Consider the following 26,235-nt stretch of genomic DNA (forward strand, 5'->3'; position numbering starts at 1 on the left):
TGGAATTGGCTGCTCAGGAAAGTGGTGGAATCACCATCCTTAGAAGTGTTCAAAAAAACTGTCAGTGTGGTGCTTAGGACATGGTTTAGTGGTGGACTTGGCAGTGCTGGGATAACAGTCGAACTGGATGATCTTAGAGGTCTTTTCCAACATCAGTGATTCCATGAAGCTTTTGTCCTGTGGAGGAGCAGCCCAGAGAAGCCTGCACTCCAGTCAACCATGCTGTAGCTCTCTAGCAGGGCAATTTTAGTCTTAAGAGCTGTCAAAGTAAGCACCTTAACAGAAACCTTTTTCACAATGAAAAAATATTAGCACTTACAAAGTTCTTAATATCTATGCAAAGCAACCTATAAATAATTCATTTACTCCACACGCATCTGCATCATTTGAAATGCATCAATGCTTTTATCAATACAGCGATGGATTTACACTGCAGAGAAGAGGCTTGGGGGCATTTGGACTACCCAAGTATTGTTGATCCAAGCATTATTATTAAAGGTAAACTGAAATAAATTACCTCAGTTACTACACGATGACTTTTTTCAGCGTAGTAAATAAAACTTATTAGTTCTAGGTCATTAAATTCAATATTAGACTTTAAAAGAGCCTAGAGATTCTATGATGTTATTAGTAAAACATGCAACAAAACATATGTGCCTCCATATTAAAGATAAAAGAATCATTCAATTATATTTAGATATTAGTTATTAGTGCATTTTTCAAAGAGAATTCTGAGATAAGAGCCTATCTGCCATTCTCAGAGGCAAACTGGGCACACTGTCATCCTGGCTGTCACTGGATGGCAGGTTTCCAAATAACTGAGCCATTTCTGAAAATGCCATTCAGATCCTTTTGCTAATTTACCCACTATTCCTCTTCACACAGGAATAAATACTATTTTGCCAGCATTGCAGGTGAAGTGATTGGGCAGGTACCTTGGAGAGCAGGGCTTGATTTTCACCTTTTTTTAAGTTCCTATACCCCAGACGTGTCCTTTGGTGCCCTGTATCTCAGTGCTCTTCGCTGCTTGACTACACTGTGCTCTTCATTTCAACCTTTAATCTCCTCATTTGGCTACAACCCCTCTGTAAGGACTGTCTCCCCGTGTCTGGCCAGCGTCTAGCACAAAGAAGATGCACTCCTAATTAAAACCCTCAGTCACTAACATACAGTCCAAAATCCTGACAACAGCCACTGCTAAATTCACTCTGTCTTGCAAGATGCCAACAGCAAGGCTGGAAAATATCCTCTAAGAAGTAAGTAATGACAGCACGTTGCGTCCAATCAATCACAGTAACCTCTGTCCATATTTTAGAGGCCACTGTTGTGTTTTTCTAACTTACAACAGCAGCCAAACACTTTCAATGCGGGCAAAATGTGTTTGCCATTAAGTACAAAGACAGAAGATAAGCATGGCTCCACAAGTGCCGTATAGGGTTCGGTCTCTGCTGCTTTCTTTGACACTGAGCATGACGCTCCCTCCCCATGAAGGAGTGTTCCCAAGACGCTCGGATCAGATTCACAACTGACAGGAATCACTGCAGCTCAACAGATCCACAAAACCAGCACTCATAACCCAACTGGCTTCTCAGGCCAGGCCTAGGTAATGACTATGAATTATTGTTTGCAGGAGAAATCAGATGACTGAGCTGCTCTTCAGTACAAAATGACAGCTTGCTTCATCCTGCTTTTTGTCAACCATCACAGGAACATCGCAGCATCCCACCGAGCTTTACAGAAACCTGAGCTAAAATCCACTGTGAGAGGAATTACAGGAAAAGCCCAGTAATTGTGAAGGTAATTACAAGGTAATGTGGAGCTCATAAGCAGAACTGCTAAGCACTTAGGGACTAGACTAACAAGCAGGCCACCTGTCATATGGGACAGGGCTAAGGAAAGGCTGGCATGGGACACTCCTGACACGCTGTGGAGGGGGATATGAAAACAAGGAAATGTTCAAATAACAACATTTAAGATACACAGTATGAAATAAGCCACTGATTGGAGCTCATATGCATGCTAAGTATATGAAAAACATAATTCTAGTTGTAGAGGAAAAGGAAGTTCCCAGTAGGGGATGGCAATGGAACAGCGAAGAGTGAGAGGCACCAAGCGATGAGGAGAAGAGCAGAGGAGAATGCATGGGATAAATGGGGCTGGAAAAGAGACCCAGCTCAGACTCTTTGCACTTAGACTGCAGTGAATGCCTCTTAATCACCAGCACAATATCAAATTCCTCATACTTCACTGCTTTACACCGACTACAGCATAACAGAGCCCTATCCAACCTGGCCTTGAACACGTCCAGGGATGGAGCATCCACAACTTCTCTGGGCAACTTGTGCCACTGCCTCACCACCATCACCACAGTAAAGAATTTCTTCCTAATATCTAATCCAAGCCTATTCTCTTTCAGTTTGAAGCCATTCCCTCTTGTCCTGTCACTACATGCTCTATGAATGTGTTGTTCCCCTCTTAGCAGAGTCAATAACAAGAATGGTCAGGGCAGTAGAAGACAGCAGCTAATTAATTAAAATATTCTTTCCTCTCCCTAAACCACTGGATAAAAATGCAAACTGGAATTTGAAATTACAGTGGCATGACAGAAATTTTAAGAGGTTCAAATTTCCAGCTTTGGTACATCTCTCACCTTGTGCACGTAAATTTAACTGCAATTCAAATAAAAAAAGGTGGAAACATATCCACAAATGAGCCACAAGTTGTGACTGAAAGCTGAGAAAAAGCCTGTAGGCTTTACACTGAAAGTGTAGTTATGTCAGTTTTGAGACTGGTTCTTTTTTTTTTTAGCTAGCTCCTTTAAAATCAATGGAATGACACAAAGCTATTGATTAGAAATATGTTTTTTCTTCACTTGCCTACTGAGAATCAAGAACATGAGCTCATCCCATCAGTTTCAGGAAACTTTCAGCATATTTTTGTCACCCTGAATATAAATATTTTATTTATCACTTGCTCTAAGACTCATTCAAGACAAAGGAAAGACCTTGTTCCTTCAGAGTGTTTGAATCAGCCCCTTGCTTACTGGGAAGAACATAAGGTATTTTAGTGACTGAACTATTTTGGGTGCAAATCCCTCAGATGATTCAAATACTCCTAAACATGTAGCTTGCTTCATCTTTGGCAAGGACACCAATCTCCTGTCATCTGCAATAATGTAGAGGGAAAGGAAGGAAATAGAGCTTTGAAGAGCCATGAGGACTAAACTTTACAGATCTCTGAATGACCATGATATTTTGCTGTATAATTAACAGAAGAAAGGGAAGAAGGATACATAACAGGTACCCATCCTTTAACAATTGTGTAGATCCCCACAGAGAATCAACTCAGTTTGTGAGCTGATACGCAATTTTAAAATATATAATTTATTTTTGCTAAGGCATTCCAATATTCTTGCCATACTAAGTTAATTAGTTTGGCTTTGGCATTTTTGGAGTCTCTCATTTGCATTCTGAATACTGAGACTAAGAGACCAATAACAAATGTGTGCTTAGGAATCTGGCTACTGGTCTTTTGTCTCACTTATCAGGGACTTTATCAAGATTTCACCACTTAGCCAGCTAGAGAGAGCTGTGGAAAGCAACTATAATACAGAAAAGCAATTAATGCTGTAAAATGGTTTTGGGTCCTCAGATGACTGACATTGCAGATTAGCATCTTGCCCTTAAATGCAAAGTCACCCTTGGGTAAATCTACAGAGTACCTATTGGCTTCATAAAATTCCTCTAGACATATTAAAAGCAGTGTCAGTGGTTGTCTGTATCAAAGCAATAGAACAAGTAATTCTAAAATATCTATGCATGTTTGCAGAATATGACTTCGTGTTTTGTACTTTACAAAAACAATATTTGAGTAATTCCAGCTCTGGCAAGGCTGCACTGGGGCCAGTAAGGGGATATGAAAGGATTTTAAAACAATCAAGATCAGACTCTTAATAAAAGTTTATATTGCTTTAACATTTGACCATAATTGGAACAGCACTGGAAATGTTACTTTTTTTCACAAAAGATTGCAGTTCTGTGGAAAATAAGCCTTGTATCCACATAAAGTGATGCTCATCAATGGGGGAATATTACAGCCAGCTCTAGGGCAATACTTTACTCTCTGTTCCTACAAAAGTTTACTTAATTCATTATTATTCCCTCCACTATGCTCGATTTGCTATACTCTAGCAAATAAAGAAAACAGCAGTTGGGATCTCAATAAAACACCTTTTCCTTCATTAAGGCCATTAGGAATACCCATGCTAAAAGATAAAGGATGCTCGACAGAAAACTCTGAACTGCAATGCAGATATTTCTGTTATCATTATTCCCAGAAAGTGGTTGTGGGGAGCAGCATCCCCACGGAGAACACAGCCTGAAAAGAGCTCCTGCCCATTGGCAGGTGTGTTTTTAAAGGTGTGCATCATCTGCAGCTGCTTTCCTCTCTACTTGAGTGGGTGGGAGAAGTTGCACCTGGGGAATGTGTTAATTCAGCACTACCCTTTAACACGCTCTCTTTTCATTGCAGGTATTAAAATTGTTCCCAATGGGCACAGCAGACAAGGAAAGCTAAACACAAGGAAGGACTTGATCCAGTTCCCCATTAAATTCAAAATAAAAACTAATAACTTCCATGATAATAGGACTTGGACTGGAACTTACATGAACAGCACACCACAAATCATTTTATTCTTGCCAAAGCTTGTTTTGACTGCAGCAATTTCCACTGAGAGCTGGAATCTACATCCCCCAAAGTAGCTTCACGCCAGCAAATACAACATGCATTAATTCAAGTATTATTTGGTTTTCCCCTGACTGGAAAATGTAAAGCAGCAGAGGATAAAAAGAGCACATGGCTTGTGTGCAAGCCTCAGCCCAGCTGCTGCTGGACCACTGTTTGCCTGTTGCTTAGCAATGCTTCACCTCCATGCCAGGAAAAAATGTTTTGATGAGGGAATGTAAACCTGCGATTTTGTTTATGGTGAAATAATAACTGATGGTGCTCCAACCACTTCTTTCAACCATGCACTAACAGCGCTTACTAAGCCCTGGAAGCTTTTTGAGACAAAGACTGTATTTTCAATGCCTATCTATGAGCCCATTGGAGAGCGCTAGATAAAAAGTTACAACAGAGCAGCGGTGTTTGCATGTTAAAGAGGAGAAAAACTGGAATAGGAATTTGAGGATTTAAAATAGGAATCTGAGGGTATGATTCTGGGGAACCAGCTCCAGCTGCCCTTACTTGAGCAGGGAGTTGGAAAAGACGATTTCCAGAGGTCCCTTCCAACCCCAAACCACTCCTTGATTCTATAATTTCAGAAGCAAAATAAAGAACTGGAGGAATAAAGAAGGACATAAGAAATAGATGTGCAGGGAGCAAGGAAGCAAAGCAAAGACACTGCAAAATGCTTATGCCTCACTCACCAGTTATCCATTTAGCCTCTGGGTCATGAATTTTGAAATCATCACTGAAGAGATCTTCCACTGTTATCTTCTTCTTCTGAGACAAGCTGTTATCTTCAACTGCAGAACATTCAAAACCAAACTGCCATTAGTTCAGATTTAAAATGTGTCTGAAAGTACAGCAACTGTGAATAGTGCCATGCAAACATCTTATTTGGAAAGAGTCCACATTAATCTTTCTGTCACACACAAGTCCCTTCCCATATTTGGTGTTATAAAAGAACCATCTAACTATTCAAATTATATTAAAGTTACTTAACACTAAAACATTTCTGAAATCATTAGATGCATTTTCAAAAAGCATTTTAAATGGTCAAGTTTTTACAGCTTATATTTTTATTTCCTTAAAAACTGGCACACAGAACCGTAGTTGGAAATATATTTAACTTTATAAGGACTCATACACATTACTTCAGAAATTCTCAAAAGATTTTCCATAGGAATCGGACTCTTGATTGCAGAAATAAGTTTGAAAAGTCTATGAGACATAACCCTAAATCCTTAGGTGTTGCATAGCTGGCCCATACTAGTTTTAACTTTCAGTGAAAGGATATACACATTCATTTGGAAATGTGGAAATATCAAAGCTGAAAATTTTAGAGAAAAACTAAACCCAACAATTTTGATGATTATATTCATTATTTCCTTTCTTCTCATCAAGTGCTTTTTTTTTTTTGTTATGACAAGCAGCCATCCTCTATGAAGAATTTGTTTTCAACATTCAATTTTTTTGCTGAAATAATATTTTCATGGAAACATTTCAGTCAGCTTTAAATACATTTGCTCTTTCAAAGAAAACATGAGGCTACATTCTGGGTATTTCCACAGCATCTCTCCTCACTACAGTATCCTCATACCTGAGGTCTATTAGCATCTTGCAGCCTTAGCTACCTTGAACATTGTTTGGTGCTAAACTTAAACTGAACACTCATGGTTAGAAATGTGGAATCAGACTTTGAAGGCAACCAGTAGAAGAAAAAAAGTCTCCTTTACCATACTAAATTGATACCCCTGGGCTACCTGAAATGACAGAAAATTACCTGTGAACAGTGTTTTGTCCCACTGAAAGGTGTTTCAATACAAACTATCATTTTTACCAAATTAAATTATATTCTTCAATGTTTCTATCTTTCCCAAGTCTGGCTGGGGTTTCAATGATGGTGCTCAATGTGGCTGCCAAATACCCAAACACATTAATACAAGTCTTCAGCCAAATCCCTCCGTGTGACAGCATTATGCCAAGTTATTCTGCATAATTTTATCAGAATGAAAAATATAGGTAACAAGAACCCCGGGAAATGGTTCCAGTTAGTTTTCACCATGGTGCAAGTCCCCAGAACTGGATAACAGGGAGGTCAGGCAGAGCAGAGCGGGAGGCTGGAGCCCATAAAAACAGCCCTGAGGTTACAGCTGTTCCAGGCGCTGCTTCCCAAATGCCACCCTTAGGAACATGGACACCCTCTTCCCCACCATGTGGGCATAGGGACAGGCACAAGAAAACCTTTGTGGCGGAGATTTGTGAAGTGGCAGGTAGGGAAGCCCTTTTTATCCCCCTTTTTGTGCAGGATGGAGACAGCCAGGTTGGGAGCTGCATCACCTCTATGCCTTCACAGCACTCAAACTCCTCATAAGGGACAACAGGAGGAGGGAAAGGCAGCACCTGAGGTGTGCACATGCAGGAGCCTCCCCGAGGCATGAGGTGAGATTCCCTTACTGTGTCCTGTAATTTGCTGTAAAAGCTCCAATATGTCCTATATTAAACCATGGACCATGTTAATCTCAGCCATAGAGATGGGGAGAACACAAGTAACTAAATCAATCAATCAATGAATTTTAGTAAAAAAGCCAGATTTGCTTACCTCCCCCTAACAGGTAGGTAAGTCAGAGTGCTGGTTAAGAATGCCTACTCTATTCCTCTTGCCCTGTTGGGGACAACTATAAAGGAAAAAATGCAATTGTGGGATCTCAGGCAGCCCACCCTGTCCTGAGCACAGACTTCAAGTGCCCCAGGGTGTCTAAGCCAGCTGGTGGACACAAGTTGTGTCCACACCCAGCTGCAGGGACCTTGAGACCTCCTTGGGCTTACAGAAGGGCTGCACTGAGCACGTGCCACCACATTTTGTACATTCATGTCCCCCACTCCAGCAGATCCAAATGTCAGCAGGGCAGAAGTGCAGGGGGCACAAGGAGTTGTGATCTGAGCGCCAAGTCAGAAACTCAGCATCCAGACATCTAAGTTACGTGCTGAGAGAACTGAATGGAAACCATTTTTGTTTTGATTCAACGTTAAAGGCATGACAGGAACCCTGTGTTTCAGTTCATCTGCCTGCACTTCATCCTTGAAGTGAGGGCACCCAGACAAACATGGGCTGAACTGACAAAACCTGGCTCTCCAGAACATAAAAAGAAAAAAGATCCTCCAGAAACCCAGAAAATTCAAACAGAAAAGAACAAGGAGGGGACCTCACTGCCTGTTTTGCCTCCTCTCTTTCAAGCTGCTTCTGAACTCCAGCAATGCTCAGAGGCTGCTTGATGGGTTAGAAAGTTTCAGCCACCTTTGGGTGCCCACCTTTCTTTCCATCACCACTGGTGCTCAGCTACAGGCCAACATCAGATGCTTCTCTCACACACCTCCTGGGTGCATTGCAAGCAGCTGGGTGTGTGGCCAGCACACCAGGAGCTCCTTTCCCACCTCAGCATACCGGCTCGATCCCTGGGCAGACCTAATCCCTCCTTTCCCCCAGATGACCTCTCTGTGCCCAAAAGGCAGTGGCCAGACAAGGCAAACAGGAAGCTTTTCTCCCTTCTGTAAAATCCCATCTTTTTGGAACAGCATATAATATACATTTATATATAGTTACTGTGAACAAACAAATTTCTAGCCTGCAGAGTTGGTCAAAAGATATTTCCTTGCTCTTCCTGAGTATCAAAAGTCCTACAAAGCTTTCTAGGCAATGCATTTGACTGTCTGACAGCATGTTGTGAATTAATGCTTGGTACCATCTCTGAAAAATGTTTCCTATGGATTTTGCAAAAATTTTAATGAGCATTTGGGTGTACTTTCTTTTATTCATCTAAAGGTCAGATTTGAAAGGAGAAACTTGATGTATATCTCAACAAAGCTTTAAATATCAGGAACAGATGTGCAAAAAGTCCTTGTTTGCCTCCATTTCTAAACAGAGGGGATGAGAAAGCAGCCTCTGTCTAAGCAAAATGTCTAATGGAATTAGAGGAAGGCTTTATTCTACTCAAAATTTCTGTACGCTGGGTCCTCTTTTCAGCTTTGCTAGTGTGTGTGTGTGTGCACAAACATGCACATTTATAAAGTTTTGCATGGCTTTATATAAATGCACACAGAACAGTGCCTGGATGGGACCTGCACAGGTGCCATATGCTGCAACAAGTGAGCAGCCACCAATTAGGGAAGGCTCAGACCCACTCTGTTATCATTTGCATAAACAGTTTCACGTTTTTCAAAGGTGGGTGGATGGCAGGACTCACACTCACATGAAATCAGAGAACCTCAGCGTAGGTAATTGTGCACCTGTTCTTTAATTACACTATAGTGTAATTAAATGTAAATTTTCCCACTTACTGCTTCTTTATAGAATGTTGTTCAAGAATACTAAAGGATACATGAATCATAGAAATGCTGAAATGTTTTCAGGATTTCATAAAATAAGACATAAGCACTAGCTAGCAATAAAGCACGGCTACTGTAATGACCATGTCTGATGAATGCAAGGACCATGATTCCAGGTTATGAGCAAATCCTGAAGGAGGGTGAGTGACCTGCCCCTGAGAAATCCATACCAGTAGAGATTTTAGCCCTTCTGCAGCTGAATCAAGAGTTAAAACCTTTAAGGATTTGGGCTGATTTGAAGAAGAATCTTGAAGAGATATACAAATCCCCTTTTTGCCCAATTACTAAATACCTTAATCATTATCTGTCCTGCTAAGCAAATCTTCCCCATCTCCTACTTTACCAGTTGTTCTTGACTTTGCAGAAGATTACCCAGGACATTACCCAAGTTTCCACAGTATTGGTGCAAGTTAAGGGTCCAGTTAAGCAACTTACTTTGTCTGAACACAGACCACATGTCTGCATGCTGCAATCTAAACCATATATAACCCAAATTACTCTCTGTAGGCATTGCATGATGTTCAGCACTGGGTTTAGAGCATCTCTACATTTTATGCTGTGGTACTGCACTGCAAAACAGACCTTCAAACCAACACCAAAATACTTAGAGAAGAATGGTTTCCCAGCCAGAAAGAGGGCTGAGATAGATAGAAACAAGAAATTCAGAGGTAAAATGCAAAAGGTTATTTGTACTGGTAGGACAGTGTCAGGCTGGACTCTAACATCATCAGAAGGAAGACTTAAAAATGGTTGAAGTATTCTCAAGCACTGTGCTCTGCCTATGCCAGACTGCATTACTCTGTTCGAGACACTTGCAGTGAAGGGGGGGGGTGTGTTTGTATATTTTGGTTTGGGATTGTTTGTTTTTTTTCCTGAAGTCACTCTCCTAGCAGCAGCTCCCCATGAACATCCACAAAACTGCTTCGCCTCCTTTCTTCACTGTTCTCCCACCCCTTCCTTACCTCTTGTACAAGTATCCATCACTTAATTTTCAGTTTGGCTACCAGAAGATAAACATTTCTCCTTCCAGAGAACTATTTTATGCCAGGGAAACACAAACTGTGCTTCTCCTTTTGGACAGGCTCCTCCACCTTCCTCACTGCTTCCTTGTTGGGACCAGCTATCCCCAGTCAGGATTAGCAACGTGATATTTTTATGTTCCTCAAACCAGCCTCAATGTCTCACTTAGCACTGGCTGGTGGGAAATGCCCGTGAAATGAGCCTTCCATTCCCTTGTGCCATAGCACATCCTCGTAACAAGTTCCAGGGCCAGTGGCTCAAAAGAAGACTGAACTCAGCTGCTGCCAAGCCACAGCAGCAACCTAAGCTCTCTAATTTACCCTTGGCAGAGTCTCACCATAAAGCACTCTGGATCCATAATAAAAACAGGAGAAGCACTGAGCTCAGAGTTTCTGTCTTTGCATGCAGGACACAGTTCTGAAACATCAACAGGGCAAAAATCAACCCAAGCCCCATTTACCAGCAGATCAGGTAATTAGAAAACTCAAAAAACATGAATGGAAATTTTAGCATAGAAAAAGACTTTGCATATTTCTAAGTTTTAAGCATGAAAAAATCTCTCAACAGTTTCATTTGGAGCTGTTGCTGATTACATCCTGAAAACTGTGTGATTTATGTGTGTGCATATATAACCCAAAGGGAGAATATCTCTGTTTGTGCACACACAAATATAAATACACAAATACACTTGAGAATTTTATTTATAACTAAATGTGACTATTTCATATTCCCACTTCACACTACGTAATATAGAAGGTCATTGTAATAAATGATATTTACTTGTATCTTCATAAATTAGAGAACAATAACTACAAGGTCTCAGTGCTCACTACACCTTCTCTGTCTAGACACTTACCTGGACAACAGCACTACAGTATCTGTAGTCATAACAGTCATTATAGTGGATTTTATGAGTGGTTTTCTCTGTGGCAGTAGGAAAAGTCCTAAATGAGGTTTATAATGCAGCCCAAAATTTAAACCAGAGCTGCTAAGTCCTCACCACATGCCATTCTGAACATTCTCCCAAGGAAATTGTTATTACAGGTGGTTTTGTAAGACAAAAGACTTGTGACTTCAACTGTATTTAAGTCTGTACAGGTATGTTACCCTTCTCTCCATGTATGCATTATATGGAATCCTGCTTTTGATAGAAGTGGCACCCATGGTCCCATCTATGCAGTGCTGTAGCTTCAAGGTAGCTTCTTGAGGTATGGGCTTAGGAATCTAAGCTTTAGTGTGCATCTTTGAAAAGTCTGTGACTGCATTACTGTAAAAGTAAAGGAGACATTCCCTCTAATAAGATGTGAGTATAGTCCATGCACCGTTCCCCAAGACATCTCAGAGATGAACAGCACTGTCCAAAGGTGTTGAATCCGAACACCAGCAAAATTAATTTAATAAATGATCCTTATTAAGTCTAAGCTTAATTCATTTCATTACATAATTACTCTGGCATTACTATGTGCTACTTATATTTACATTGAAAAGTTCTGGACAACATGAAATAAACTGAATATGGCATGAAAATAAATAACCAAAAGGGTAATGTAATGATTTTTTCACTCATTTTCAAATTAACTCAGTGCAATCCTGTATTGCTTGATTTGCCACTGTTTCCAGTTCACACAGCAGGACTGTGGGATAAGAATTGTGTGAGGGAAGATGGCCCAGACCAGCTGGACTGCACGTCAGTTCACGCATAATGAGCTGGAAATTTCTGCCACACAACTTCCATCCCGTTTTTCCACTTCACCACTCCGTTCTCTTCCATTTCCTATGGTTTCATTTCTCCCTTGCCTCAATTCTCCTCCTCAGCTCTGAGCTCTCTGTCCTGCTGTTCCCTAGATTCTGTCACTAGCATAAACTCATCCAAGAAGGAGCCCCTTTTCTTCTCCTCTACATCCTACTGCAGGGGACCTTCACCTCCTCCTGTGTTTTGTACCTCCTCATCCTTTCTGGCACTGAATCCTCTTTTCTATGTCTTGTGTCTCACTTTGTTTGTCGTTTCATATTCAGTTCACAATCTTACCAGAGCTGGGAAAGCGCGTTATTTCGACTCCCTAAGTAGGCATGGAAATTTACAGGGCTGTATAAATATATAATAATCAGTAACCATAATGACACAGCATTAAAATTCAAGCCTACAACCTCAGTACCTACTAGAAGAGAAGTAATTTACAGAGGTTACGTGCACAGAACTTTGCTGAAACTTGGTAAGGGGATTAACTTAAAGAATTCCTTATTGGGAAGTTACTAATTATTTGCCACGGTTAAGTGTTATTTAGTACATCATCATCTGAAACTGTTTTGCAAACACCATGGTCTGAACTGAAAATCATTCCAGCTAAATAGGACAGGATTTAGGTGCCTAGGTAAAGGCATCTCATGCCATTTTAGATGGTCTAGGATATGCCACTCCACTGGCAACTGTTGCTCCATGTAGACATGAATTTCAGGAGTTCCTGTGTCCTCACTGACTGCCCTATGTGCGTGTCTCCCCTACCCTGGCACATTCAAAATGACGCTCCCCATCTAAGCTTAGACTCTCAAGTTCCAGGCTTGTATCCTCAGCTCAGCAGCCCTGATTTTGAATTGAAATGTAAAACTCTCCAACAATCTCCCTAAGAAAGGCCTTGAACTCAGCATCACATCAAGATAAAGACAGGAAGGAGCATTCTTTTGATGCTGACTTTTTAGTCAGTTTGCAACCCCTTTACCCTTGGAAGTGTAAAATTACAGAAGAAAAACAGAATGAGAGTGAGTTAAAGGTTATAAATACCTGGTGTCAGGAGTATAACAGAGGTGACAATTAGGGAGCAGATAACGAGAATAACAAGTAAGGCAATTGCAATTCCTTTCCAGTTTCTTTGAGGAGGATTACTCCCCACCAGCTCCTAGAAACATCAAAAGAAAATGAACATTTAGAAAGGTCACTCAGACAAGGAGACAAGCAGCAGAATCCAAACAGTAAGGTATGTCCTCAGAACTACGCCCTGCGACCGTGCTGGGTGAAGCCCATGAGCCAAACGCAATCCATGCCGTTACAGTACATTGTGGCAATAACTGGATCCATCCCAAGTCATTATACAATGAAGAAGTGCAATGTACCCACAGGATGCTCAGTAGTAAAACCCACACTCCCCATCTTCTCCTGGCATGTGGGCACCAGCTGCCCAAGCCAGCACTCATCCGAACTCACTTATCAATGCCGGCTTCCTACCAACCCTCATTAAGTCCGGGAATAAGGAGCTTTACAGTAACTTCCAAGAGACTTTTATAACAAGATGTCAGAGAAGAATACAGGAAGATAAATAATTCACAGGGGCATGCATGGAGATAAAAATCAATAAGGATACCCCCACAGTGAACTTTTCTGCCTTCCCAGAAAACATCACATCTCCTCAGGGCATGCGGCGTGCATTCCTAGGCTGGCGGGTCTGAGGAACTGAAGACAGGCTTCTCGTCTGGCATATACTTTAGATTTAATCACATCCTTAAAACTTTATACTAAAAGCTCCATCACCATTCGCTGATTAGCTTTGACTTCTCTGTGGTTGCACCATATGTTCTGTCTGCGATGTGCACAGCACCCCTGCCCTCGAGACTGAGGGGTTTACGAAGTGCCGCGTTCACGTTCACAAGATCTTAAATATTTATTGCACTTTATCCCTTTCGTGCTTTTTGCTGGATTCCCCACAGCATTTTGCATTACATGTGATTTTCACGCACGCGTTGAAGCACCCCCAGGAACTGTATGAAATATCAGTGCACTCCACTCTTCCTGGAAGGCTGAATTCACTTAAAGGATCTGATCTCACAGCCAGAACAACTCTGGATGCTCCTCCTCCTACTCGACCTCATCTATTGAGGATTTTTGCCTCATTTCCTTTATTATGAGGGATGGTGTGTCTCAAACAGAGCTGCTGGAACTTCTTAAAAAGTCTGTTGGTTTTTTTTCTATTTTAAATTTTTCATGAAACCAAAAGACTTTATAATAGATTAGTTCTTCTGTAATTCAGAGCTTGTTTCACTTACTGGAACTTTTTCTTTTACACAGCAACAAGACTAGAACAGGGAGGCCCAGGAAGCCTCACAGATTTGATTTCAGAAGATACTGGAAAATATTTTTCAACTTTTCCATATGAAGAATTCAGTTCACAGTGAAAGATAATGTTGAGACTTTCTTTATATTTGGGGATCTATCCATTACAAAGGCTATAAATTTGCAATGGAAAGCACAAGTTTGAGGCATTAAACATCTAAGGTAGCATCTGAACTCCATCGTTTATTCTGGTTCTGGAAAAGACACAAGGGTTCTCCTTCTTCCAGTAAGGAGGGATAGAGGTTAGCACACCCTCCCCTCCTTGCCTTTCCCTCATGTGCACTTAGCTATTTGAAATGAAAAATAATCAGAAGGAACAAATGTATTATTATTATTAATGGAGAAAAATCTGAAAAGTAGGTCAGGAGCCTTGAGAAATGCAATTTTCTACAACAAGCAAACAAAAAGAATATAAATACTTCCATTTCTATAGACTCTTCACCCCAAGTATGAATACAAATGCTAATTAATTTAGTCTTCTAACACTGTTTTTAGGAAACTGTTATGGTCTCCATCTCTCAGGTGATGAAAACAGGCACAAAAGAGTCTGTGCCTTTCCTAGGAAAAGAAAATGATAAATAAGCCAAGAAAAGAACACAGGGCTTCTTAATAAGTGGCAAAAATATTCTTTTTTTCGCAGCAGGGCACAGGGGAACCTAGAGGAATGACAGGAATACTGGGGAGAAGCAGCTGAGAAACCCAGACAAGGCCTCACAGCGTCTCGGGACAGAGGTAAGACAGTGACAGAGTTACAGAACTGATGGCAACAGTCACAGTCCTTAAAATTATCTAATGCTCTTACCAAAAATGGTCAGAAGTTTTAAAACAAACAAACAAAAAAAAATAGATCATGGACTTGAATTCTAGCTACAATCCAGTTGTAGTTCAAAAGTTTAATAAAGCCTTGCATTAAGGGTGGTTTCCCCATCCACGAGTCTGAATGTGACAGAAATACACACACATACTTAAGCTTTCAGAATATCTGTACTTTCACTGAGTCCATTATCAAGTCATAAATCCATTAATTCTTCAGGCATCCAGTCAATACCTGAGCAAAATCTCAACAAAAAAAGACTGGGAATTTCTGGTGTATCAAGAGAGGAAAACTATTCACAAGCAAAATGCTGGGGTTCAATACACTGCAAGGAAGCAGAAAAGAACAAAAGAACATTTTCACTTTCTTTTTTGAAAATTCCATCAGGAAATTTCTCCTGATAAAAAGCAAGAAGATATAAATGACATATCAAAGGAAGACAAACAGCTTTATTCAGCACAGGTTTGGAAAGATGCCTTTTTTTTTTTTTCCTCAGTCATTTGAAGTCTCTTTTGATAGAATCACTTGCAGCAAAACTGCAGACACATCATACCATATATATGATAGCACTGACACCACAGATCATTCCTATTTGTATTTCTGTTAATTCCAGAGAGATGTTGCTGTGTCACTGTGACCAGCTTTGACCTCCAGGAGATACAGCCTCGCCAGAGGCCTCTGATTCCCTATGCCCCTGGCAGCAAACTCCTACCTTCCACTTGGATTTCCCACCAGTGAACATCAGCTGCCTACTCACACTGCTCAGGAAAGCCTCTGTGCTTTGGGACTGAAGCCAGGAAGGTGTTTAATTAAGCCCCAGGCAGGTACAGATTGAAGCACATAAATAATGTTCTTCAAGTGGCACCTCAAAAGGTTTGTTTCCAACACACAGCACAAAGCTAGAATTTGCCCTTTTCCTGAAAGATCCCAGCTTGCAGATGTAAACATGGAGATCTAAACCAACCAGCGAGCAGATGCCCTTTGTGACCGTGGCTGTTAATCCTAAAGACACCAACTTTGGTTTTCATACTGAAATCTGACACAAATAGAAATAAACGAAGCAAACAGTTTCTGCTCTGATTAAAACATGATAGAAAAAAACTAAACCAAAGTCACTCATCAGTAGGAACCACCTGCTCTCTGCTTCCCTCTAACACATCTGTATGACTTCTGCAAGAAAGCTAAAGCTCTTCACTCTGGTTTTCTCTTGTTTTCCCTTGCTGTTTGTTTTTCATCTCCTTCTTCCTCTTACATGAAACTTTAATTGATTTTGGATTCAGAAGGTAAACCAGATGTTACCACAGGTTTTAACACAAGCATACTTCACTGATACTGCATATTGAAAATCGTAAACGTTATCACTTTCATCTTCATCTATGATTGAAAAATATCACCACCCACCTGTGAAGTTGACTTTGAAGCCATAAATCCAGACAACCTACAGTATTTTAAGACTCTAAAATACAGACCTGTGGTGACATATTTTCCTGCCTGTGAAAGAATCACTGTACTGACATGTTATGGATGAAGGCTGGATGTGCTCCTATCCAAGATGCTGTCAACAAAATTATTTCTGGCATGTTTATTTGAAACCTGCCAAAAGTCTGCCAGCACAGTGGCCACATTACAAAATATAACAGCTTCTTAAAACAATTCATCAAGCACAATTTCTTGTTTTCTAATAACCATGTCTATATTACTAAATGAAAGAAGGACAATATAGACATCACTTGTCAAGTATTGGCATTATTTACTTAAAATTATACATCCTGGACTGGACCAAAATCTTTGAAGTATCAGTAGTGAGAGAGTCATGGTGGGCCTCTTAGTCTTTTTCAACACAGACCTGCCACTTTTGTGCAATAACAATAAATCTCAGGTGTGTTATACAGGAATATATACATTCCAGATACAGGTGCTATATGTGAGGGCCCTTCCTGAAGCAGGTGACAGTGGGCCATGGATGCAGACTAATGGATGCTGAACTAATTTACACTGGTGAAATTATGAAAGAAAAGAAAAAGACAAAAGAGAACCCAAGAAATGAATGGTATGATACAAAATCAGGTGCATGATGGGGTGGCAGGATCAGGGTTCATAGCAGTGACTTTATAGTTTCTATACTTGCCATTCTTGCAAGCTCTGCTTCTTGCCTTTTTTATTTATTTAGTCATTCATTTCTAAATTTCAACCAGAAGTATTACACTAATTAACACAGGAAATGAAAAACCTTCTAACAAGCTTGTAACACTGTTAATTGAAAAATTTGGATTCTACCTTCCTCTCATGCTACCTGGTTCTGAATTAAGACTTTCCTGATGACATAAGAGTAAGTGTGATGTCTCTGGCAAGTCAGCTCACCAAGTTCAGAACATGGTGCAGAATAAAAACTTTGCTGAGGAATTAAGGTATGGGAACACCGTTGTCCTGGGCAAAAAACCATGGAGCACAGTGGAAAAATAATCTTGCTGCTAATTAGTCCTTTATAATATAAAATTGCTGCAGATTATAACTGCTGCATAGTACAACAAACGAGCTGAGGAGTGAGTTGGGTAACCCATACAATTATTAGATTATTAACCTTAGGTTGCAAAAAAAGAAACACTAATTGCAACGATAGTGGCAGTAAACCAGATGCATTGCAGTGGTTACAGCAGGAGGTTCACTGAGACTCCAGGTTATACTGCTGATTGATACTGCCTTACTGTCTTATCACAATCCTCCTGTATGGATCCTCCACTGCTCCCCTGCCTTAAACTTAGGATGGAGTTTCTTCACGGGCAGGAATCATTTTTGCTACCCTGCCTGGCACAGTGGAAACCTCAGTCACTACAGAACTTAGGCAGCATCATAACACAGATAAACAATAACAGGCATGTAACTGCATCATTCTCACCTCTGAATTCAAGCTGAGTTACTTTTGCTTGGGGATTATTTTATTTATTTTCTTCCTTTTCCTTCTCCTCCCTACCCACCACCCTCCCCACCGTCTGCTGCAGACCACCCTGAGCTGTTCTCCAGCTGGAGTGTGATGCTGAATAACAATCAGTCTGCAGACAGACCATAGAGCCCGAGCCTGAGGCTACAGTAAACTCAGTTGTTCAGATGCCTAAAGGTGACACTTCAGAGTGAGAGGAGTAAAAACCTACTCTGTTTCTACAAATAAGGCATGGCATGTTACGTGGGCTTTCCAGCAAAACCCCAACAGAAATGAGAGGGATAAAACCATCTGCCTGTTGTGGTGGTGAAAGACAACAACATTATGTTTTTCTTTCCTTTCTGTTGATGCTTTTACTAATAGGGAGCAATGACTTAGTAACAGTTAACATCTTTGCTGTCTGCTCCCCAGCACTGTGAGAAAAATCTTTTACCCTGCATACAATGCCACACATTCTCCTGCCCTGAATTTCTGGGAGGCTCTTTTATGAATGCCCTAAAGCCATTCCATTTGGCCCTGTAGCTCCATGTCCTCTCACCGTTTTCTGCAAAGTGCACGTAGGTAAATGATTTGAGGTTAGGCATTAATGAGTGTTTGAGAGTGAGCGAGGAAAAGGCTGTACCTGTAACACTCAGCTCTCTGCAAAATTAAACCTCTCATGTTTTATGCTCTGGTAGAGCTTTCAGTCTTACATGTTTCTGTTACAAAGCCAACAGGAGAAAATGAATGCCATCTGCATCCCACGCCTAAGTGTAGCTTAACAGACGATGGGTCTTCCACAGTTTTAGAGCAGTAGGCACCAGATCCTCAACTAGCATTGACTGACACAGATCACTGGCTCCACTGGAGCAAAGCCAGTCTGTGTCAGATACAAATGAAACCCAGTGCTTCTTTTAAGTTAAATATATATATATCTATCTATATATCTGTAAAATGATCTAAATACAGTACTATCTGGAATTCCTAGCTGTTCTGTATTGCAGAAATGGATATTTAATAACTTCCTGTCATTTTTATGGGCATTATGATGAAACAGTTTTGGATCAGCTCCAGATCTTGCAGCACTAAAAGAATAATTTAGTGTCTCTGTATTTCAAACTGCCATCTCACGTGACTTTTGCACCCAAGTAGAAGCAATCACACTGGAACACCATCCTACACCCCTATAATGTATGTAAACAAGCAGCTCTGCCATTTGAAACATTCCCAAACTATACCTAGTGCTTAGGGACAGAGTGATTCCATGGAATTTCCAAAACAAATTTGAAGTTTGGCATGTGGACTCTGAAATTCTGCCAGAAGCCTATTCTCAAGGTGACAAAAATTCAAGCTGCCAACACCATCTGGACCTGTTGCACTGTGAGTGGTTCCAGCCAAGGGAACATGGCCACCTTCTGACCCACGGTCAGGAGAAAGGAGATGGAAATGTTGTACCTGAGTACACACAGGACATAAGTGATTAGAGATACTTTTAGCCAAGAACTGTGATGGACTTGATTTAATGTCATCTTATTAATCTCCTTCACGTTCCCCCCATCAGTTTGGTTCATTTATCTGCTGTAACCCAGATGTTTTTATAGCACCTGGCATGGTGGGACTGTGAATCCTCACAGGGGCCCTTGGCTGCTACTGTAATTCAAGTCACAATTAAAGATCCATTCCCAATACTGACAGAGCCCATAAAACCAACAGCATTTCTTTGATTTTATTTCAGTGTTTGATATAAGCACACACATTCATCCACTAAAACAGAAGCAAATCATCTCCTAGGGTGAAATATCTGCCATGGCACAAGTAAAACTTGGTTTGATGCTTAGGATTTTATTGCAGAGGAGTCTGTGTGTTCATCAAATCCACAAAAAGGCTTGGCAAGCCCAAATGCCACAGACTATATCACTGATCCCAGGACCTCTCTATGCCACAGCACTTGCTTAGCTCCAGTTTTTCCACTAAAATGCCCTGACAGCCTGGTTCCCTCCAAACACACACATGAGCCTTGAAACTGTTCATACCCATGCAGAAAGCATCTGCAAAGAGTGATATTGCCAAGGCATGCCAGGATGACATCTCCTTAGTTAATTTCTAGAAGAATTACGATCTTGAGAAATGGGAAAAGAAGCTTCTCTGAAACATTTGAGAGGTTGGGGAAACCACCTCTCAGCTTCGTTGTCTCCCCTAATTCCAAAATGCCATTCCGCTTACATTTGTAAAAAGACATTTGCAATTTTTAGTGAAATTGTATTTCAGAAAAAAAAAGAAAATATCATTCAATTTATGGCTCTGAACACCAAGAACTAATCTGTGATAAGGGAAGTAGTGAGATGTTTAATCTCTATGGGTAGAAAAACAGCACTGGAAATCCTGTTCAATATTATATTTTATTAACTAGGCTTTATTTTTAAAATTTATTTAGTTTGTAAATGTTTTGTTTCTAAATGGTACAGGAAGGAAAACATAAGGCAAACAAAATTTAATTAATAAATAATATTCTTGGGAATAACATGAGAAAGAGCTGTGAAGACAGCCAGGGTTTAAGGTCACTGCGCCGCAGAGACAGTGGGAAGAAGAATTATGAAATCCATGTGCACAGCAGGGGGGACAGAAATGGATGTACCAATTTCACTGTGCATTCTCCTGAGGTGTCCATCCAGCTCAGGATGCAGATATTGCACTGTGTGCTCAGAAAGTAAAAATCACCTTGCCAGGTTACCGGCAAACAGGTGAGGGACATGGACAGACCACAGCAAGAGGATGGTGTGGGATGGCACTGCAGGGAGGAGGAAGCCTCAGGGACAATTCCGTTTTTGGGGAGGGGAGAGAACATTTGATCAGAGTTCATAATAATGGGACTTCAAAAGTAATGAAAATTACTTGAACCTCCATTGTGAAACACAAAATTAAATACTTTTATGTACTGAACAAAGGAAAAGGTCCAAACTAACAAGCACGTGATGATAAAATCTGGTTTGTGTGCTTACTAAAACACTCTCCAAATTTAGTAAAGAACCTGCAAAAATCACATATTTCTGTCCCCCATGGGACCTCAAGCAATGTGTTTTACACAAAGCTTGAGTCCAGAAGGTAAAAAAAAAACAAAACAAATAAGCCAGTAGAATCCCACAAGGGACAAAAGTTCCTCCCTGCTTCAAGCCAGAATCTGCCCTTATTGAGGACAATAACAACGTTTTTAGTAGCATGCCTGAGTCTTTTATTCATTTCCATACAACATAATTAATCAGACTACAGTGCTGGATTTTTCAAGCACTCTGATTATCCTACTAAAAACAAAGTACAGTGTAGGAAGTGTATAAAACACAAACTCCAGAGTTATTCTGGATGCTAAAATTCAGATTATTTTTACACGTCTTTTAAACAACTTATTTCCAAACACTAGTCATTTACAGTTTTGAAAAAGACAAATTGTTTGATATGTGGATGCTTCAAAGATAATGCAATTTCTTTATTCATCATTGTAGCAATATTTATATGAAGATGCTACTTATCTTATAATTTTACCATTCAGAGAATCTTAATTTTCTGTTGTTTCTAGGATCAAGTCATATTTGGTATGTGGTCTCTAAAGCTGTAGTATGTAGCCAAAATTTTAATGAAAATCATGAAAGGCATATTATTCTGTGATACAAATTTTGATTAAGCTGAATAATGGAAAAACAACATGTAAGTGTAGGTTTGCATTTTACACCACGCTTTTAGATGAAAAGACATCAGCAGCAGTGGGAGCAGAATGCAGTATGAAGGCTTTTCTCTCCCAGCTAAGTCCCCTTGTCTCCAGCTTGTACAGCCAAGATCTTTTTGCTTAGTCTCCCTTCCCTTCATCTCATCTCCTGAATATTTTCATTCCTGGTTTCATAAGTAAATAAAAACCAGTAAATAAAGCCACCCAAACACTCTTGTCCCAAGGGTGATCAGCTGAGCACACCTCTTACCCAAGAGCCAAACCCTCCAAAACTGCAGTGCAGCATAACCATATCACAACTTCTTCAGCAAAATAGTCCCTGGCCCACTCCGTACACCAGGCTCTTCTGCAGCATTCCTGGGACAGTCCTGAGCAAAGCCATGCCTGGGAGCATGCTAACAAACCACACCAGTGATCAACTATGCTTGGTCCCCTGCACCCCTCCAGGTCATTTCATCGTGTCAATGCAGCCCTAAATTCCACTTCGAATCCCAGATCAGAAACCTAAGGACTACTTCCCAACTCACCCCCAGTTGTGTAATTCTTAACTCTTAAGGAAAATCATCTGCTTGAGCCTGCCCTGTTACTCACACAGAAGAAAACAGGAAAACAGCAAGGGACACAACAGCAAAATGTTATCTTTTCCATTTTCATGGACTACTGACTATTTCTTTCTGGCTAGCAGCAACCTGTGCTGACATCCATGGGCCTCACTCAGATGATAAGGGAGGGAGGGGAGTCCACAGACTGTGAGAATGACCTCAAAGTAGATGGGAGACATCTCAGTTCTCCTAATGCGATTTGCTTGGGTTTTTCTCTGACATTCATGAGCCAGAAACCACTTCATGGATACCCTGACTTGATATTCACTAAGTTATTTAAAAAAAAAAAAAAAAAAAAAGGGATAAAACCCCAAGTGTTCATTCCCCCAGGCCCTTATCCAACTCTAGCTTAGGAAAAATGTGTTTTGAGGAATTATGGCTCTTCAAAGGGTACTTGGGCTTTTGGCATGAATTTCCAGGAGCTGGCTCAGCACCGATGCTGCTGTCAGGCAAAGCGACTCCCAGGTCTCCAAAGGTTTACGACTCCTATGCTTGGTCTGTTCTAATTGATTTCTGGTTTTGCTAGGGTTCTCGAAGTCGTTTATTTTAATTTTCAAAACTTTCTGGTCGGCAGGAGACACAACCAACAAACACTAAGTCATTTTTCCTCGGGAAAGCAAGATGCCAACTTTCTTTCCCATACTTAGCTGTGTTAACTGTGGCAAAACACTACAGGTGCATGACTCATATAGAAAGAACACTTTTTTTGCTCATCTTTCATTTGAAAGAATTATCCTTAATTCAATAAAATTATGAGATTCAGTGAGTGAATTATAGAATGAAACTGAGAAATCTACATTCCCACTAAAAAAAGAAAAAATAAAAAGGAAGCAAAACTGATTGACAAGCAAATTACAATTTTTTTTCTCTTAGAAGATTATTTCACAAGGGTCACTACCACCAGTGCCACCAGCAGTAAAGCCACTGCATCACCCTGATAATTTTTAATCTTCCTGCACAATTCATGTTACCACCTTAACAGCACTGACAAAAGCATCTCTTCTCCCGAGTCATGCTGGTGGTTTATCCATAAGTGTAGGGATATAATATTGATTTAAACATGCTGTAGGATTTGAAAAGAGAAAAATCACTCAAGCAGACTCAATGACTTGTGTATGGCAGGTTCATCACATCCCATGGAAAAAACCTCAAGAGATGAGAAGGAAAAAGACAACTGTCCAAGAAAGGAGTTCCTTGTTGTTCTCCCAAGGAGCAGGGTTTGGCTTCTGAAATCTCGGGGTTTATCAGACCCAGCAGGCACAGCCATGGCCACATTTCCCTACAGAGCTCAGCAAATCTTCAAATCAACTCCTTATCTAAACATACCTATAAAAGGTCCTCTTTCTTCATCTCCCTGTCCATCTCACTCATTTTGCAAGACTTAAAGACATCCTGAACCCGTGCAATGCTGCAATGAACCTTCCAGTGCCCCCTGATGGGGTGCTGCAAACAGCATGTTGTATCACACACAGGACTATGTCCTAAGAGATGTCCTAAGAGATGTTCAGATCTTTAATTCCCTGTGGCTTCTCCAGGATTCAGGCACAGAAACCCTCCTCAGGACCTGGGCCTTGGTGCCTCTCTTCTCCTGATCTAAATTAAAAGACAAAGCTCCTCCATAACCAATAAAAATGTTCAGAAGTAACCAGACAAGTAGCAGTGAGAAGGTGAGTTACTGGGGCTGAGATACTGGGTTTTTAAAGACAGAAAAGTCTTAGCACAGCCAGGAATTCATTTACCACGTGAAATATCTGTTCGGAGCATGATGGGATCTCTACCAATTAATATACTTCACAGATGCATCTCTCTAATAAGCAGAGTTACAGGGATCATTTTTCTTTGACACACACCATAAGGGAATGAAAAGGTTAATGTAGTCTATGTGAGTGCATTTTTAAAAATCAATTTAAGGGAATTTGCTCTGCTGTAAATTAGGCTCTGGCACCAGGGAAAGCCATCAAACTCAAATTAAGAAAAGGAACAAAAGAATTTAATTTAAAACTACGTTGTGATTGTATTGCTCATTGGTGCACACAAAAAAATCAGTAACATACATTTCATTTTTACCTTCTTTGATTACAAAATGGCTATTATCAGTGAAAGATAATGTTGAATCTTAATTAAAAGCAGGACTCTCCCTCCTACCAGCCTGTAAAGCTCAACATTTTCTGTAATGCAATATAGAGTCATTTTGGTTAGGAATCCCATTTGTCAGCTCTCTTTACATTCACCAGACTGTGACTCCTCTACCTCTGTTTCCATGTGCTTCTGTAAGCTCAGAAAAAACAGGGTTTGGCTTCTGAACTCCAGACTTCCCTTCAGCAAGGCCTGGTGTTGGGCTTGCTGCAGCTGAAGGTGTGAAGCTTCGTCAGACTCAAGGCATCTGCCTAGAAGAACTGAAACAGTTTTCAGGTTTCCACTAATTTTACCTGACAGAAGAGTGAACATCAGCTGAAATCCTACTTTTCAAGAGATCCAAAATGATTCTCCTAACTTCATGGCATTGCCACAGGCTCTCCACCCATCATCTGACTTGCAAACTATGGACTCCTCTCCCCCATCACAACAACTGTACATAGGGTATCTTCTTTACCTGGAGAGGACATCCAGTAGTAGAATGACATTTACACTCAAATCACAATAAGAACATGTCTTTGAGGTGACACAGCTCCACACAGTATTTCCCAAAATTATCACCAGTCATAGCCTTTGTGCTTTTCTCAAGTGACATTTGCTGTCACCGAACTCTGGAGTTGGAAGGTGGCTCTGAGGACAGCAAGGTTTTATGACATGCTCTGCGTCAATGAAGGGAAGGGAGGATACGACACAACTGATCTGCGCTCATACACTGGCTGCTGTGCTGGCTGCCAAAAGATAGCAGCAGCACAAGAAAGGAAGAGACAAGTCATATGAGCCACTCCAGATAAATCAACTGCATTATTTTCCTTCCCCATTCACTGGCATAAATACCTGCGTCATTCCCCTTGTGTATTCAACAGCTTTTCATCTGATTCACCACTGAAAACCTTCCTCTATAAAGAGCAGATAATGATCAATATTGGCCTTAGCCCTGTACGAGAAGTCAGTTCTCTAAGTTTTCATCTCCTTTGAAATGTGAAACACTGTCCTTCCATACACTGAGTGGAGCTAGACCTTGGTTCCTCTGAAGAAACAGCTCACAAGCCAATAGCCGCAGCCCCTTCCCCATCAGGTAGGACCAGGCAACAGTGGAAAACAGCAGTACAATTCTACCATCTCACCTAATGCCCTCCCCATATGGTGAGGGACTATGGCTAGTGAATAATTAATAACAAATATGTGTGATCAGAAGTTCAAAAGAAACAGGAATTGCAGAAGTGAAAGCCAGTGGTTTAGGGGTTTTTTTTCCTTTTCCCCCCCCCCCATTTTCTTTCTCTTTTCCCATGGTCTTCTTTGGGTTCAAAGGGGAATAAAAAGATTCTTAGAGAATGTGGACTCCAAGTCCCAGACTGAATGCACCTCTTAGTAACTTGGTCTAGTGGAAGGTGTCCCTGCCCATGGCAGGGGGTTTGGAACTAGATGATCTTTCAGGTCCCTCCCAACCCAAACCATCCTATAGTTCTATAATTCTCAATTTGAAAACCATCACCATGTGTGCTCCTGAGAGTGTGGTGCCTGTTGGTGTGACCTGTCTGCCCTGTGTCCCCCATAACCCACGAGGGCATCCTGAGCTGTGCTGTGTTTGAAACACGGATCTGGGATAAGTGCTGGGGCAGTCAGCCTGGGCTAAGCTGCAGGTTCTTGCAGCCACACTGTCCTGGGACCCCAGTGAGCTAATTTAAACCTATGACTTGTGACAGTGATTTCAAAGCAGGCATGCTTTCATTTACTTTTTAAGGGGAGGAGGGAAGAGGAAAAAAACCTGTGCTTTATGACCTCTCCTTGCTAACAAGAAATATGCCAAGACTGTGCCTT

General features: G+C 40.8%; 1 protein-coding gene across 4 annotated transcripts in view; it reads right to left on the minus strand.

Annotated features, from left to right (window-relative positions):
* The window catches only part of DPP6 (dipeptidyl peptidase like 6), a 544,128-nt gene that overhangs the window by 155,783 nt on the left and 362,110 nt on the right, over nt 1–26,235 (minus strand). For all 4 annotated transcript variants that reach the window (XM_050314872.1, XM_050314882.1, XM_050314854.1 and 1 more), the window contains exons 2-3: nt 12,908–13,022; nt 5,427–5,525 (exon numbers count right to left, since the gene is read on the minus strand). In XM_050314872.1, coding sequence (XP_050170829.1) covers nt 5,427–5,525; nt 12,908–13,022 — 214 coding nt within the window. The remainder of the gene's footprint in view (nt 1–5,426; nt 5,526–12,907; nt 13,023–26,235) is intronic.

This window comes from Myiozetetes cayanensis, unplaced genomic scaffold, assembly GCF_022539395.1.
Source record: "Myiozetetes cayanensis isolate MyiCay16 unplaced genomic scaffold, myiCay2020 scf1, whole genome shotgun sequence".
NCBI classification, from domain to species: Eukaryota; Metazoa; Chordata; class Aves; order Passeriformes; family Tyrannidae; genus Myiozetetes; species Myiozetetes cayanensis.